A 17,593-nucleotide genomic window follows, 5' to 3' on the forward strand; every position below is an offset into this window, starting at 1 on the left:
GAATAAAATAATTTTCATAAACGAATATTTGTACGGCCATGGCCACAAATGGTAAAGTACACTATCAAAATCTTCCAAGCTGGCATTCACAACACAGTTGGAAGTATTTGCATTTATTTGAAGGGTTAGACATGTACATTATTGTGCTTACATCCAGTTAAACACCCAGGCCCAGTTTCCCAGACATGGATTAACCCTCGTCCTAGACCAACATCTTTTTCAATGGAGATCTTAATTGAATATTTCTCTTACTTTAGGACTAGTCTTAATCCATGTCTGGGAAACTGGGCCCCAGTGTATTACCTCCTCCAGCCTTCAGCTTTCCACATTGTTCATCCACTGTCAGTTTATTAAAGGTTTATTTTAAAGAATATGGAATATTTTTGGCGGACCTTGGCTTATATAAATTACAATTCAATATAGTGAATTAAGTGTTATACTATTCATTTCAACAGGTAAGTACATCTACAATATGAAATTTACATAATTATATCTCCATAGAGAATAACCAGCTATAGGAGCTTCAACAGGAAGGACTTAAATTAGTACTACAACTCAGTAATACAACAAAAAATATGTCGAAGAACAGTAAATGTGCCACTGGAATTGTGAACATCTGTGTAGATGGTAGTGGTTAGTCAATGGTGCAAGCCTTTGCACAGAACAGTAATTCAATGGGTAAATCAAATCATACACTTTCAAGATTTGGTCTCTAATAACATTGGCGTGATGCTGTGGTGTTGTATGCAGTCATAGCAAGCATGAAAGAAAACGGCCGCTAACCAGCCCTATTGCTTACAGTCTGTTTAAGACGAGCCAGTATTTCGGTAAACACCTTGTTAGCACCTGCTGACACTAAATCAAAACTCCCACTTCCACCACTTATAAAACTTAATATCGTTTCAATGACATGAAGCAGTTCTAGAAAAATACTTGAGCTGGGTAACCGTGAAAGTTTACAGTTTGACATTCTGAGTGTATATAGTGAATTAAAGGTGGCTGTTTAAAAGAGCTCATCCTCTAGCTTCTGGGTGACACACTTGACGCGGATGTTCTCGCGGAGGTTGCGGAGACGTGCGCTTCGACTCGTGATCTCCTCAACATAGGTTTTGGGGAACCAGCCCCGCTCTCCATCAGACAGGCGAATGCCCTCCACCCAGCCTGCGGATACAGGTTCAAATTATAACGCTCACTGTGACACCCTTAGCTCTGGCGTCCTGTATTATGTACGCATTTCAGGATGAGTAACAATAGGTCATATATTTTCTTGTTTTCTGGATTTCCCCTTTAAAGTTCAGATTTAAAAGTATTTCCATAGTTCGTCAGGATTGAATCTGAGTCTTACCGTCACTTGTAATTGTCTTTGCTTGAAGAATATCAGCTTTCTCCAACGTTAGCTCATCGTGCTCCTGGGCTTGGTAGCTCCTTATGCACTGAACTTGCGAAAGATCTGAGTCCATATCATACAAAAGACAGAAAACATTAACTCAACATAATCCTTAGTGTTAATGTACAATAGTATCGTTGAGAACTGAAATGTAATGGTACATTTATGCTAACTATTTATGCTAACTTCTAACACACCGTCGTTGATGCTGGCTTGTTCGATGTCCTCCAACGGATCAGATCGGAACATTGCTGTGATCCATCTCTGTTTCCCACTCCTGTGTGGACACGAAACAACACTGGTTGTGAAAGTCGTCAACAGCACTGGTCTATTACATAGATTGACACTGGGAATTAAAACTACGATGTAATTCGGGCGAGATGTATTCAGCGGGAACTGAATGTCAGTCAGCCGTCTCACTCTGTGTGGGCCTTGAGCAGGATCTGGTGTTTGAGCTGCTGGCCTTCACAAAGCTGGAGGTAAAATATGAACCCTGAGATGCCGTGAAGCTTCTGACCGAGGTCCTTCACTTTCAACTCCCCGATCTTCGCATGCACAAACACCATGAACTTCCAGGTGCTGCAAACACGGAGAGGACAGACGGATTTACCACAGTTTACTGGGCTCACATTCAACCCATGCTGTATCCCGCACAACCTTTAGACTACACTTATTAAATAGTGTAAGACCTTCCAGTGTTCCCACAGAATTAGATTATAATTGTGGTGGAGCCAGACTATGGAAGCAAATCAGTGACATTGTGTTTTGAAAGGCATTAAATACTTAATTTTGAAATTTAAACACCAAGGAATTTGTGGGTTTTAAATTCACCTCTTAAAAATGTAAATAGGAATAAAAAAAATTTGATCCGAAAATTCAAGGTTCAGAAATTCAGGTTGCTCAAATTACAACGGTAAAATTCAGATTGTCAAAATTCAATAAAAAAATTTAGCTTCAGAAATTCTAATTGAACAAAATTCAGGCTGCTCAAATTCGAATGGTGAAATTCGAGAGTGATGCTGGTGATGTAGGTATGTTACTGTGATCATTATGTATAACAAGTTTAATCTATACATCAGTCTTTTACACAGAGAACACAGGGGGAACAGATTTCCCTGGGGGCCAAAGAAAAGTGTTTCCCCACTTTTTTGGGATCTGAATTTCACCATTTGAATTTGAGCAACCTGAATTTCCGAACCTTGAACTTTGGGATCGCCAAAGATTTTTCTTTACATTGAAATAAATTCCTTTTAAATTTTAAAGAGGTGAATTCAAAACCAACAAATTCAGTGGTGTTTAAATGTCAATATTAAGTATACAATTTCTTTAAAAATTCAAAACATGATGTCACTGATTTGCTTCCATACTTAGCCCAAACCTAGCTCCTAGTATGATTTTGATGATTTTGATTTTGGGGGAAAACTTCTGTACCTTTACTTAATTTAAGATTCGTATATGTTTAGTGTTTGCACCTCCCTGCCACAGTAAATTCTGTGTTTGTATAACATACATGGCGAATAAACCGAATTCTGATGTGAGTGTAAATAGACACCTTAACATGTTTTTTAGCGTGAATTTGAGCGCTATATAGTTTTTGAGCTTTATGTAATAGAAGAATTACTTTGGACTCATATTGTTATATTTGCCAAATGTATTTAACAATGTCAAAGCTCTCTCTTGGAAGTCGCTTTGGATAAAAGCGTCTGCTAAATGAATAAATGTAAATGTAACAACACTGTGATTTGTGGGCCATTCCCTTAGCTAAAGTCTGCCAAAAATGCGGACTAAGAAAAAGGGTGCATAAAGGGCTCAAAATGTCTGCGAAAGAGCCGTCGTGCCCCTGACGATTTGACCGTGGGACAGCCCAAAACCCTCATAGATTTAGCGAGAAGTCCATGAGTCTGGACATTGGGATTGGGCCTAACCGTTCGTAAACTCCGTATTGATTCTCCGGCCGTCTTTTCGGAGGGAAAAAGCCATTCACTGCGTGAGAATCAAAAAAAAAAAAATGTGTTTGGCAGGCCACACAAATATGTGAAACACTGCTTTCTCTTTTGATAATGCATTTATATGACTTTATAGACGATATTCGATTGATAGGTTCGAGTTAACCACTATAGGGCCTTAAGACAAATGCTCCCTCTAACTCACTATTCATTTTCTACTTTAGTGGTTCTAAGTACTCACTCTTTCCTCCTGGACAACAGAAGACAATCGTTGAACAAGTGCAGGTACACAGGTTTAGTGGGCAACTTGAACTTTGACCCGGAAATGCTCATAGTCTGTGTGTCCACCTCCAGCAGTTCACCATGCTTCACCAGCCAGCGAGACTGAGAGATCAGAGGGAAGATCTGGCGTAGAGAGAGAGAGAGAGTCAGAGAGAGAGAGAGAAGGCAGAGATCGGGGGCAAATAGAGAGAGAGATTTGTGCCAGTCATTGTAGGGTGTATTTGTTTAGTCACTCATTGCAGATAACATTGTAAGTATTTTATATCCTTGACTTTTGTTATTGTGATTTAACATGGGACATTTAAGAGATTATACCAGGTTTATGTACCTTGCCCTCAAAGTTGATTTTCTTATTGAGGTGAATTAGCTCCTCCATCCTCTTCATTGACTGCACGCTGGAATTACATTCCTTTATGATCTATGAAAATACAATTACAGCATCTGTGTCACACATTTGACATTGAAAGAAAGACGGCCTTTGTTTATGCCTCTTCAAAGACAGCACCAGTGTTGTCCGCTGTTGGAGCTTGTGTCTATCTCTGAGCCTGTGTGAGCTTGTTGTTGGCAGGAACATGACTACCTTTTTCAGCTCATTAAAAGCCTTGGTGGCTGTGTCCTCATCGCGAGAGCCTGGCGTCGTCCTCTTCAGAATGTTCTAGAAAACAACCGTGGAACAAACTAAAACATCGAGACAAAACTGAAAAGCTCCTCGTCTTTCTGTCACACAGTGCTAATGTCAACTCTTGAACAGCAAAGAGTTTCTGTTAAGTCGTGTTCTTTTGGAAAGTCACTTGGTTGGAAAACCAAGTGTGTTGTCCGTTGCATGTCCCTTGCATGTAATCGGCCCTGTACCTCCACCAGCATCTTGAGCCGTGTTATCCGCTGAAAGGGGAGGATGAGGAAGGAGGTGAGAGGAAGACGCTGGCAGATGGGGTCTTCCTCCAAACGAGCCAGAATACCAGGGAAGCGTGCATTCTCCTGCCTGAGTGGAGAAGAGGTTGCCATTTAGGGGTTTCATTTTAGTCACACAAACCTCATCATTGCCGTTATTATCACATTCAGTTTGAAACAAGCAAGAGTGGAATGACAAGTGGAAAACACACGCAAAGTAAGACTTGCTCACAGCAGCCGCTGGTAGGTCTGTTCCTGGTAGGCCTGGTTGGTGACGTAGGGGAGGTAGACCCTGCGCAGGGCTGGACAGTGGGTGAACACAATGTCACACACGTCAAAACGCAATATGTCTTCCTCCAGCCTGTGCTCCAGGTCTTGCAGGAATCTAAACGTAAAAGAGAGATTCAGAGAGAGAGAGATGGGGAAAGATTTAAACCGAGCTCAATAATTAGTGACAAAAGATGTGGTGTAGGTTTGTTTTCAAACGGGGGTGGGACATCTATCTTTGATCGAAGATGCAGCCGTTAAACATTTTCTTAATCAAAAGTGGGGGGGACAGATTTGCAGTTTTCAAAATATATATTCACGCATAACGAAACCTACGCCCCTGGACGGAAGATACATAATTAGATAGAAGTGAGACACGGGTAAGGAGACCGGGGGGGGGGGGGGGGTAGAGAGGTCTGCATGTACCTCTCACTGACGTCCTTGACCTCAGGGAGCTTGGAGAAGAGCCACTGTCTGTCCTGCACCCCCAGACACTCCCCCAGCTCCTGGGACTGCATGAAGTGGTCCACAGCGATGGTCAGGCTGCGGATGTACGACGCCTCCGACGTCACCAGCTCAAACTTAGCCTGCCGCCATGAGGGACGTTGATAAACAAACAAACAAACAAACAAAACAAAAACCTTGTTGGCATGAGTTTCAAACCTACAGAAGTGAGTGAGGAATGGGACGCTGTGCTGCGTTCAGGTTCACCTCCTGTAGCTTGCACTCCTCGTTGCTGAAGTTGTCCAGCTGGCCGCTGGTCCGGACGTCGGGGATGTCTTGCCACAGGGAGAAGGCGGAGCCGCGCGACGAGCGGAAGGAGCTGGACGGAGACAGATTGGACGGAGACGGAGTGTCACCTGACTCCTCCTCTCTCGGCCCCTCCTCCTCCGTGCCGGGCTCCGCCCCCTGCTGCCTCTGGATCTCTCTGTTGATGGCGACGTCGCTGTACTCCTGGTACAGAATGGCTGGGAGAGGCAGAGTATGTCAACGGAGAGAGGAGGAGAGGAACGAATGTAGGTTGAAAGGAAAAGGCTTCTTTAATCAAAGGCAAGAAGTAATTAAACTGTCTCAGGCTAATTAAACTTCCTCATGATATACACTATCGCCATGCCAGTCAAGCGGGGGAACACCATAGTAACACTCACAGCTGGGAAGAAATCGCGACAGGCGGTTGGAACTGCTGAGAGTGGGAGGTGAGCACCAGTCCTCCTCCGCCGACTTCTTCCTCATGCTGCGGAGAACACGTACGATATGTTAACGTACGTCCGACGAAACACGGATTCCAATTGGAATGCGGGATACTCCGTGTCGATTGGCTGTTGATCACCTGAGTTTGGTGCTCCATCGATGCAGCGACATGTTGCTGTCTGTGGGGGGCAGAGGTGGGGCGGGTCCTACAGGGCTGTGGGGGGCGCTGTCACAGGAGCCCCCTGAGCAGCGGTGCCTGGAGGTGGACTTACCTGGAGAGCAGGAAGGCATCAGGTAAGGGGGAGAGAAGCAGAAAAAAAAAAAAACTGAAGCGTTTAATTTATTTATATAAATTTTGGTTTTGGTCGAGGCGATTTCTGCACAGGTCAGACAAAACGGCTAGCAGTAAGCGTCGGTGATGGTGTTCCCTGAGACGGCTACTCACAGTCAGGGTTGGGGCTGAGACTATTGGGATTCTGCCGCTCTCTGGAGGCCACGCGAGCCGAGAGGGACTTCCCAAGCTTCAGGGTGAAGGAGTTCTTCCTCTGGGACAGCTGCAGTCTGGAGATAAGCTCCGAGGCTGAGAACCGCCGCCGCTCGTGGTCTGTTGAGCGGGCACGAGTCGAGGAGCTCCCCCTGGTGGCGAGCGAGGTCTCTGCAGCTCCGCAGTCCTCCCTGATCCCTGGTATGGAGTCTTCAGACAGCTGCAGTGGCTCTGTGGGTAACAGTAGAGTCTTTGGGAAGTTTGACGTTTGGTGGTCCACAGCCTCTGTTGACAAGGGACTCGTTGCCTCCTCCAGGAAAGTCCCACCCTCTGGGTCCTCCTCCAGGAAGGACACAAAGGATCCTGGGAAAAGGTAGTCAGTGTCCAGGACGGGGCTGTTAAGAGACTCGTCGCTCGGGCTGTCTGGAGAGTACACTCGCATTTTACGCCCTGGAACAAGACATAAACAACACTATAGCAGAACTATAACTATAGTAACTTGGCTACTAGATGGAGTGCAAAATGTGTCCTAGCTCATTTGCTCACACTTTTTACTTGCTGACAAATTTGTAGGTAATTTGTACGTGTTGACATGAGATCCATGTCGCATGCTGATCGAGTCGAGTGTCGCTGTAGACTCTGCACTTACGGATGGACTTCTCTTTGAGGGAGCCCTGCGACACCCTTCTCTGGGGCTGAAAGGTGTCTGGGCTCTGGAACCCTGGACCCTCTGGGGAGGGTGGGGAGCCAGGCAGCTGAGAGTCCCAGGAATCCCTGTCTCTGTACAGGGAGGACAGAGGGAGAGTCAGGGGGAGGCTGAGGGCAGCATAGAGGGGACGGCACACGGTGGAAACCGCCAGGGGCTTCTCCTTTGAGGGATCCGTTTTTGCGTTGTTCTGGGGATCTAACTCATCGTCGCCCCCTAGGGACTGGGCGTCAAAGCTCAGGTCTGTTCCAGTGTCTCGATCTGGCTTGTTTCTCTGGTTTCCATGTTGGGCCCCATTGACTGTGTTGTTGAGGCTGTCCAGAGAGAACGGGCTGTGCTTCGTGTCCAGAAGGCTGGACTTGGGGGAAGCCTGTCCGTTGGTTTTGGGCGTCACTGGAGGCTGTAGCTCGATAAACGCCAGCGTTTCCTGCTGGCACACGGCAACGTGCTTGTGGTGGCATGGCCTCAGGAGGGGCCTGTCATCCCGGGCCTCGCTCAGAGCCTGGGTCTCGCCTGAGCCAGGGATCCACATGCTGGGGCTCTCTCCTCGGCAGCGGAAGGCGTGGAGGTGAGGCTGGAAGTCAGGGAGAGGGGAGAATCCATACCCGGGGAGCATGGCTGAGAGAACGCATGGGAGCTGGGGAGCAGGAAGAGGGAAGAGAGGAGGAGGAGAAAGAAATGAATATATTTGATCTCACTGAAAAATACGGAGAACGACACACTTGGACCAGGGAACGCCTAAAAAGTAGGCCATGCTTCCAGAGAACCATACTAGCAACAAAACCATATTGAACAGTTAACAACGTGGGGAGTCAGGTGTCTGAGTGGTTAGGGAATCGGGCTAGTAATCAGAAGGTTGCCGGTTCGATTCCCGGCTGTGCCAATGACGTTGTGTCCTTGGGCAAGGCACTTCACCCTACTTGCCTCGGGGGGAATGTCCCTCTACTTACTGTAAGTCGCTCTGGATAAGAGCGTCTGCTAAATGCAATGTAAATGTATGACTGGTCCTGTCGCCAGAGGATTCCCTGGAGTGAATCAAATGTGACACAGCGGTGGCAAACAGGCCAGAGTGTTTCAGTAGATGCTTCTGTTGGGGCTTCTGGGTCTGTCCTGGAGCTTGTACTGTTCTTTCACTGTACACTACTTACTCATATGGTATGTTTCCAATAATACCTGTCAAACATAATCATATCTGTGTCTCACAGGATATACAACCCATTGAAATCCATTCATCTAGACTCACTACAAGGTGGCTAAACCAAGCCATGCATTGATTATATAAACACCCGAAACTGTGTTTATATACTGAGTGCTGATATTCTGACACGTGCAGGATGTGCTTCCCTCTAACTCACTCACCTTCATACACACACACACCTTCATACACACACACACACGCACACACACACACACACACACACACACACACACACACACACACACACACACACACACACACACACACACACACACACACACAGGCCTCTAAGTCTGGCCTATGTGGCTGCTGATCCGTTTCTTCCTGCTCTTAATTAGAGGCTGCTTCACACACCGTTCTTAGCCCCTGTACTTATCCCCTCATCACACACACACACACACAACCCCTTCATCTTCATGTGCAGATGGCATGCTGGGCCTGGCCAGAGCTCTCTATGTCACACAGCAGATACAGCACAGACACTGATAAGACAGAGAACACAGAATCCTGATCACGCTTGCTGTTCACCCTATTAGACTCATCTATCACTCTGTCTGTCTGTCTGTCTGCTTGTCAGCCTGCCTGTCTGTCGGTCTTCTTGTCTGCCCAACTGCCTGGTTACCTGCCTGCCTGCCTGTCTATTTGTCTGTCTGTCTGTCTGTCTGCATGACTGCCTGTCTGTCTATCTGCCTGTCTCTTTTGTATACAAAGCTACCCATTTTCCCTTTTCCAATATTTTCTTGTTTCTGAATAGGTAATCTTCTCTGTACTAGAATCACCACTCAGTTAACCAGGACATGCCCCAGTTAAAGTGACACACACACACACACACACTCAAGCATCCTCATACCATAGACACCCTTGCAGGCACGTGAACATACACAAAAACACACACCATGCACAAACACACACAATCCACCCTCTCCTTTAACACAACCACACCCACACACTCTCTCTCCCTTTCCCTCTCTCTTTCTTTTGTATCACTCTCTGACTTATACACACACACACACACACACACAAACACACACACTAAGGCATGCCCACAAACACACACAAACACACAAACACACACACACACAGGAGCAGACACAAACGGTTACCTGTTCCCTGTCCCAGACAAAGGCAGTCTTTATCCCAGTGACTGGGGAGGCAGTCCACAGCTCAGGACACCTGAGAGGGTGTGGGAACGTCGAACTGCTTCCATGCACATACAGTCGGGATACAACGCCTATTAACTCTATATACCATATTCTACTCTATAGATATCAGAACTCACCTGTTACTGGCAAAGTAAAGCCGGCAAACAATATATACTTCAGATAAGTGTGGTTGACATTCACACAGTTGGTTTGTATTGGCATGATTTCAGCACATAGGCCTACAGCAATTCCAGTAGGACAAGTTAAATAACTCAGGATGACTCCCTGTGATTGTAACAAGCGACATTTTAATCTGCATACAATCCCCCCACTTACATTCATATGAGGCAGGTGTTATGTATTGATGTTCTGTTTGTCCCATCTGGTTACCGGTAACGCCCCCCTTTCTAGCGGATGTGGAATCTTGTATGCAGTTCGTTGATAAAGGAACGGGTAACGTGGTTTCATCTCCCATCTCATGTTTAGTGTCTTTTCTAGTCGTATAAGGTGCACTATACCACAGCAGGGGTGAATCCCATGCACTGATACCATTGTCACAACGCTACATTTTCAAAGGGTTTATAATTTGCCTTATCATAAGCTGTTATTTGTGAGTGTTATGGACTTTGCTTTATGAGGTTCTCCCTGTAATCTCTGAAGGCCTCTGTTAGACAGAATGTCTACATAGTTAGTTAATGAGTAGCACCTTGGCATAGCTTCTATGGCAGTTACAGTACCATATGATTAAAGTAGAGTATTCGACATTGATGTGCATCTTAATCCCTTAATAGAATAGATGGTTTGCTCACATGAACATGAACTCAGTGTTGATTTAGGTTCATGAAAAGCTTTGAAAGTATTACAGTTAAGACACAAAAAAGTGGCTGGGCACTTTGGTGCAAAGGTCATGCAGTAGGCAAATGCATCATGTGACTTCCCTCATAATGATGTTGTTTTAATTGTTAACGACCATGTCATGAGTATGCTCAGGACACAGTCAGGTGGGGGGTCAGATGGCTGAGCGGTTAGGGTTATTAATCAGAAGGTTGCCGGTTCAATTCTTGGCCGTGCCAATGACGTTGTGTCCTTTGGCAAGGCACTTCACCCTACTTGCCTCGGGGACAATGTCCCTGTACTTACTGTAAGTCGCTCTGGATGAGAGCGTCTGCTAAATGACTAAATGTAAATGTATGCACCCACCACCTTCATAGCACATCATTACCATCAAATGCATTCTAGGACCATACTTTGTCTCTCAGTCCAGTTTCAGAACTTCATTCTTTTCAACTGCCACTAAATCCGGTCTAAACCTTTCACGCCTCCGCGGGTAGATCATAACATTGGAAAAAGAAAGCCTGTTTAAAACAGTGGCTTATATCCCCTCCCCTGTCTGCCAATCTTGTCTCTGTCTAATAAGTCTGTGTGTGTGTGTGTGTGCACATGTGTTTGTGAGTATAACGTGCGTGTGTGCATATGTGCATGTATGTGTGTGTGTATGAATGTGTGTGAGTGTGTGTATGAATGTGTGTGTGTAAGTGTGTGTGTTTGAGCAGGCGGAGTGCAGAGGCCTGGCAGGGAGGTGTGACCAGGTCCTGTGTGTGTGTGAGGCAGCGATGATGCCGTGTCGCAGAGGAGCACTAATTGTCTTGAGGCAGACAGGAGGACTGCTCTCCCAGACCCACTGGGTTACATCAGAAAGACAACCCAGTCTTTCGGCTCAAGATCCACTACCCACAAACTATTCTAGACACGTTTGAAGAACGACTGAGGTTGTTGTAAATATAAGGGCAGTATACCATGTATGACACTAAGGTGACACAGATCAAAAGTGTCATACTGTGTGTGAGGAGAGATTATAAGTTCAGTATATGTTGCAGAATAAGAGAATAACAGCAAACAGCTGAAGGAACACTCCCTAAGAGCACATCTGAGCATCACAGGAGACGGGGGGACTATCCGTCTTACAGCGTGTGGAAAGAGGATATCTGTGTTTTCATTACGGCCGTGGTAGAATGTGGGTTAAAGAGTTCCATTGTATGAATCTGCCTTCTGCTCAGTGTACACACAGGTGAGCTTCCCAGAGGCAAGGAGAAAGAAGCCCCCCTCCCCCTAATGTTTACACATGCAGTGGGTCCTAATCCTGTTTTTAAGCCCCGGGGGCAACTAGCCGTGTCCTACGAAGACACCATGCAGGCCAATACTGACAACCTGGCTTAGGCTCTCACAAAGACCTGACACATGGAAGACCTTGGGTGGACCGCACCTGAATGTGGGGCAGTGTGACACCAGCTGCCTTTGATTGAAAGCGACACAACGTAAGAAAGGCTCCCGTGACCCCGGACGACCCCCGTGACCGGCTGCTCGGCATCACGGCTAATAGAAACCGGCAGCACAAACAACGTCCTTAAAAGCCCACAAAAATGGGGAACATCTCACATGTAAACGCCAAGACTGGAGCACTTTGCCTTCCCACTCCCACATCCTGTCTTTTTCACAAACCCCCCCCCCCTCCCCATCCCCCCCACCCCAGTCTCACGCCCGCCAAACAGACAGACTGTGTTAGTGGATGCATGGACCACAGTAACTTGCCTAAACATAGTTTCATGAATATCAAGCACTGAAGTGGGCTCCAGAAAGATTAGGTCTATTATAACGATTTAATTAACTAATGACTCTAAGATAACGTCCAAGGCCAAAGAATAACCGTTAACATTAAGGTGTTAAGTTCCAACTTTTGGTTAAGGAAGACTCAAACGGTTTTGTTGAGGTTCTTTGCCCTCAAACTGTCAATCTGATATGTTAGACCTGATTACCTCAGTACTACATTCATAGGATGACCTACTTTGAACAACTTTCTGATATCTTTTGTGTTTGTTCGAAATCCTTCTCTCCATCCCTGTTTTTGCACTCAATCCCCATTGCTGTTTTCAACCAAGCCATCGTTTTCTTGGCGTTGCTAATGTTTGTTATCTGGACAGGTATGGACAAGTCATCCCCAGCTTTGCTTGTTGTGAAACCTGATCGAATGTCAGAAACACACCTTGACGCTGACCATGGAGCAGGTCTCACGGAAATATGTGTTTATGCCCGTAGGTGAAACTACATAGCAATAAAAACTAAAGTGTGTGCAGTCATTAGGATTAAGTGGTGAATAGGAGGGAAGCTAACCGGCGACAATACAACAGATAAAGAACTCCATAATAATCTCCCAAGCTAGCAGCCAAGTGAATAGTTTATATCGAATTATCTTTTATATTTATTATCGTTTATATTTGTATATTTATAAATATAAACGATAATAATCTAATGCGCATTTTCAAAAAAAGGCCATTCAACTTTTAAACTGTAGCCTATGAATGAACCTGAGGGATTGTGTGAAACCCACCTTATTAAAAGAACTACCGTGGCTAAGTCCCAGTCTGACACAGCCTGAAGGCTACAGTCCTAGACAGATGTGCAAGCCACTCAGGCGGAGAAGCGCCTCATTCACGCCGCCACAGGGCTTGGCCTCTGTTAATGCTTTTACATTCACTTATACAGGGGTGCAAACTCTCTCCCGCACACACAAGAAAAGGAAAAGACGTACATGTTCTCAAATTTGGCAGGAATTTATATCGAAATGTTACCCAAACATGAGAACATCTGAGACAAACCAGAAAATGTCATGTTTGATGCGTTTTGTTTTGGATGTTCACAGTAGGTCTATAGAAAAAAAGGAGATATATCTCGACTTTTTGAGTTGAACAATTGAGAACAACTTGCACTGTCGGTGTTTTCAGTCATAGTCAATAGCACATAATAGGCTGCAGCCTATTAAGAAGCACATAACATCACAAACAAACACAGTCACAATCAAACCAACAAATAAGCGAAAAACACCTGGAAAAAAACGCAACAGGTAATTTTTTTATACAGGCTACTGTTTTTTCATTGATACCAGCGAGTTAAGTTACAAGTTCATGTCCAACTTCATTACCGCCCTGCCCCCATCAGAACTCCTTTCCACATTCCCTTGATTACAAGTCTCCTGTCATTCCTCTGAAATTACCGTGTGGAAGAGCGGCAGAAGACAAACAAAGATGCTGGACTTTCCACGTGCAGAGGCAAAGACCGCTATTAGTACATGTAGACTATAGGTCACTGTTTTTTAGGGCCGAGGTGTGAGGGTAAAAGAAAGTGGTTAACCTCATGAAATATCAGTGAGCATTCATTTAACAGATGGCTATGTTCAGTGAGTTTAACACTTGAGTGTAGTTTGGTTTTTGGAAACCAGGTCAGTCGAAGCATTTCACATACTGCCAGCCGAAATAGGCAAGTATGTCACTCTTGTGATCTGATTTTCATAGCACAGCCTCAGTCAGAATCTGAGGGAGAATGTGTGTATTTTGTGTGTGTGTGTGTGTGTGTGTGTGTGTGTGTGTGTGTGTGTGTGTGTGTGTGTGTGTGTGTGTGTGTGTGTGAAAGAGCTGGATAGGCTATGGAGTATGTGAGTGCAAGTAAGATTTGCATACAAGGTCAGAGAGAGAGAGAGAGGTAAACACAGACAGGGTGTGGTACTGTCCTGTCCTGTAGTGCTCCCTGTACATGGACTGTACACATACAGTCTGCACTGACTGACAGGTGATGGGGCAGGTGCTCCAGACTCCAGCATAACAGATTTAGAGAGAGGGAGGGGGAAGAGAGAGAGGGGGAAAGGGGGGAGAGGGAGTGAGACACAGGGGAGAGAGGGATCTTGGAGGGTACAGGGGCAGGATAACACTGTACTAAACTTAGTTCTACATCTCAGAATGAGCCCATGACTGAAGTGAACTACTCAAAAAAGCTTAAGATCAAGAAATCACCCTTCGGCAAAACTCAAAAAGAAAGAATGTGAGTAGTAATAACTGGATAAAATACTATTGTATTTCCACAGATATTATCTGTCTAAGATGACTACTGAGCCCGTGACCATTTAAAATTCCCGGAGGCTTGCTACTCGTAAGAGGCCCTCAACCAAGCCAACATTACAGTACATTCGTAGTGCACATGCACAGTAGTCCAAATCACAACGTGACTCAATCTTTCACACACTACGCTGAACCAACCTACAGTCTTGAGCTGAGACAGCACACACGCTGTTTGTCTGACCTCCAGCTGTTGTGTTGTCTGTGAGGACGGTGCCAGACAGGTCATGGCTGAGCCATCCAACAGACAACACGGTGTGACATCACAGACTGTAGAATTTAAATCCAAAGACTTCCTTGTAGACTTGTCTACACATCAGCATGGTTCAGGTGAGTCCTTTAGCATATCAAAACATGCTTAAAGTGCAACAAGTCTGCATTTAGACCACCTGTGTTGTGACTATCCACAATGGATTTATCATATCGCACTTCGTCAATTCATATCAAGGCACAGAAGCCTACACACACGCTTAGACACTATTCTGTTCGGATGACAGCACCCTTATTCATCGTCTAGACAGACAGAGAATCTAAGGGATTGTTGCACTTGCGTCCCCTTATCTTACCCTCTCAACTCAGAACCATTTCTGATGAATTATCTATAAGCATCAAACTTAGAAGAAGTCTTTGGGGACATGTCCCACTTCCAACAGGTCGGGGGGAAAAGCGTGCCTAAGAGCCAGTAATAGCCTCTGAAGCACTGGACACATATTGCCTAGCTGTTGAATGCCATCATTGCATCGTTTGTTTGTCCCTCATAAGAGAGTGTAAACAACTTAGGTCAATAGCAGTTCTTACGACAGAGCAGAGTAAATGGACAAACAACTTATAGAGGTTGTGAGAGAGGAAGAGAGAGGAAGAGAGAGGAGAAGAGAAAAAAGGGAGAAGTAAAGAGAGAGAGAACGAGAGAGAGGCTGGGTGTAAGAGAGGGAGAAGCCTCCCTCTGCAGAAACACTGCCTCTGACAAACACACACACAAACACACACACACGCACACACATGGGTGCTCCTTGGTTTACAGCCTAGGGTCACTAAACCAGCTCGAGGACTGAGGAAGGTAGCAAAAGGAGAGAGAAAGAGTACGACAAAGCTTATGCACCTCTGTGCCAAGATTCAGCCATGTACAGTCTTTAAAACCCATCTCCCAGCATACTCCAGACATGCTGCTACTTGCCCCGTTTAGCTGCAACTCAGCGCTCTCACACTGTAGCAGTTACAGTCAGGTCTGTGGCTCGCAAATGGCTCACCAGCTATGCCAAAACATTATCAATTCAGACAACAACGCTGTATTGGAATACATTTTCATGTCATGACCAAGCTTAAGAGGATATGCCTCTACTTGCATTAGTTATGAAAGTAGCATTTGTATTAGCATAATGTTAGAAAGTTAGCGTCCTGCACCAGCAGTGATTTGTTGCTTATGCTGATCTTAAAGCTCCTTTAAGATCGGGCTTTCTACCAGTGAACCTATTTCATGCACCGTGCTGAGATAGACACAGCGCACCTGACATGCAGCCAAGCACAACTTTTCTAAAGTAAGCACAAGGAACTGTTACCTCTATCACCAAACAAAACAATCCCCATTTTCACACACCCAACCCCCCCCCCCCCCTCCCCCCAGCCAGTCCTAATCTGGTGACAACCGACAACTGGTACACAATTCATTAGACTACAATTCGGGTTGTTCATGCTACCAACACAGATAGGGACTCCCAGACAGACGGTATGGATGTATGTTGTACCTCATGGGTATCAGTATCTTGTGGGCTGGACCACGCCAGCAGCCGTGTTCAAATCCCAGCCATCCTAGCGTGATAGTCGAGCCACTGTGTCATCCATGACTGCCTTGAGTTCCTCACGGCTTCTCTTCCCTGTTCTCTCTCGTTTTAACTCCACTGTTCCGCAGACAGGACGGCAGGGCAGGAACACTGTCCCGAGACGCTCCCGCTCTCCTTCGTCCCAGTCTCCTCTTTTCTTCTCCTTGGCGAAAAAAAAAAAGTAAAGAAGAGAGGCAGAAACACTGTGGTGGCTGTGCCGGCTACTTACAATGCAGATCCCTCTTCAGGTTCTCTGCTCCCTTTCCTTGCTCACATTTCTCTCTGCCTCTCTCTTTCCCTCTCCCTCCCTCCCTCCCTCTCTCCCCCTCCCTCTCTCTTTCCCTCTCCCTCCCTCCCTCCCTCCCTCCCTCCCTCCCTCCCTCCCTCCCTCCCTCCCTCCCTCCCTCCCTCCCTCCCTCCCTCCCTCCCTCCCTCCCTCCCTCCCTCCCTCCCTCCCTCCCTCTTTCCCTCTCCCTCCCTCCCTCTCTCCCCCCTCCCTCCCTCTCTCCCCCTCCCTCTCTCTTTCCCCCTCCCACCCTCCCTCCCTCTCTCCCCCCTCCCTCTCTCTTTCCCTATTGCTCCTGTTGGGGAAGTGCACTTTCCCCGTTCCTGTCTCTCCTCCCTCTCTCCCTTTTTTTTTCTTCCTGTCTAATAGTTATTTAGTGTTTCATTTCAACACCTGCTTATAGAGAGAGAGAGAGAGAGAGAGAGAGAGAGAGAGAGAGAGAGAGAGAGAAGAATGAGCTATCAGCCATCTACTTGGAAGAAAAATGGTTCCTTCTTTGTGTGTGTGTGTGTGTGCTGCGGTTAGATTTGTGTGTCAACAGAAGCCTGCTGGTGTGTAGGAAGCACATGGGGGGGGGGGGGAACGGAGGTTGACTCAGTGGGAGGATTCAGGACAGTGTTTAATAAGAATGTGCTTGTCTGTGTCTATTTGTGTATGGTGACTGAGTGTGTGCACATGCCAATAGCTGCACTGCGCATGTGTGTGTGCATGCAAGCCATAAACTGGCAGTTTGAAGAAAGAACTGCCAACTCATGTTGAAAGTATCCTTTCATTTCATTTTTCAATTCATTCCATCTCTCTTTCACTCCTACAATTTAATCACCTTAATGACTCCCTAACAGACCTGTAAGGAGGGGAAACAGGTTGGCACGGGCAGACACTTGCTTCAGCGTTGATGAGCAACAAACTAACTGGCCTGAGATGACACCACAGACTACTCACAGTATCAAACCGAAGAAAAACAAGCCACGAGATCTGATCGATCTGAAACAGTAAGCCGTATTTTTGTTTTACCTTCGATCAAGCCATTAATTAGTAATGCCCCTCAGTTAA

At 46.0% G+C, this 17,593-nt stretch overlaps 1 protein-coding gene across 1 annotated transcript; it reads right to left on the minus strand.

The window, feature by feature from the left end:
- Positions 1-97: 97 nt before the first annotated feature.
- Positions 98-16,483, minus strand: arhgef19 (Rho guanine nucleotide exchange factor (GEF) 19). Its single transcript, XM_067240829.1, has 16 exons — positions 16,180-16,483; positions 7,098-7,791; positions 6,410-6,898; positions 6,104-6,236; positions 5,922-6,007; positions 5,485-5,741; positions 5,200-5,360; positions 4,739-4,891; positions 4,468-4,597; positions 4,196-4,270; positions 3,944-4,033; positions 3,575-3,738; positions 1,808-1,966; positions 1,585-1,664; positions 1,346-1,450; positions 98-1,161 (listed from the first exon to the last, which is right to left on the minus strand). Exons 2-16 carry the CDS (start codon positions 7,768-7,770, stop codon positions 1,004-1,006), a joined length of 2,913 nt encoding a protein of 970 aa, XP_067096930.1. The 5' UTR covers positions 7,771-7,791; positions 16,180-16,483; the 3' UTR covers positions 98-1,003.
- Positions 16,484-17,593: the final 1,110 nt, after the last annotated feature.

Source organism: Osmerus mordax, chromosome 7 (assembly GCF_038355195.1).
Source record: "Osmerus mordax isolate fOsmMor3 chromosome 7, fOsmMor3.pri, whole genome shotgun sequence".
Lineage (NCBI taxonomy): Eukaryota > Metazoa > Chordata > Actinopteri > Osmeriformes > Osmeridae > Osmerus > Osmerus mordax.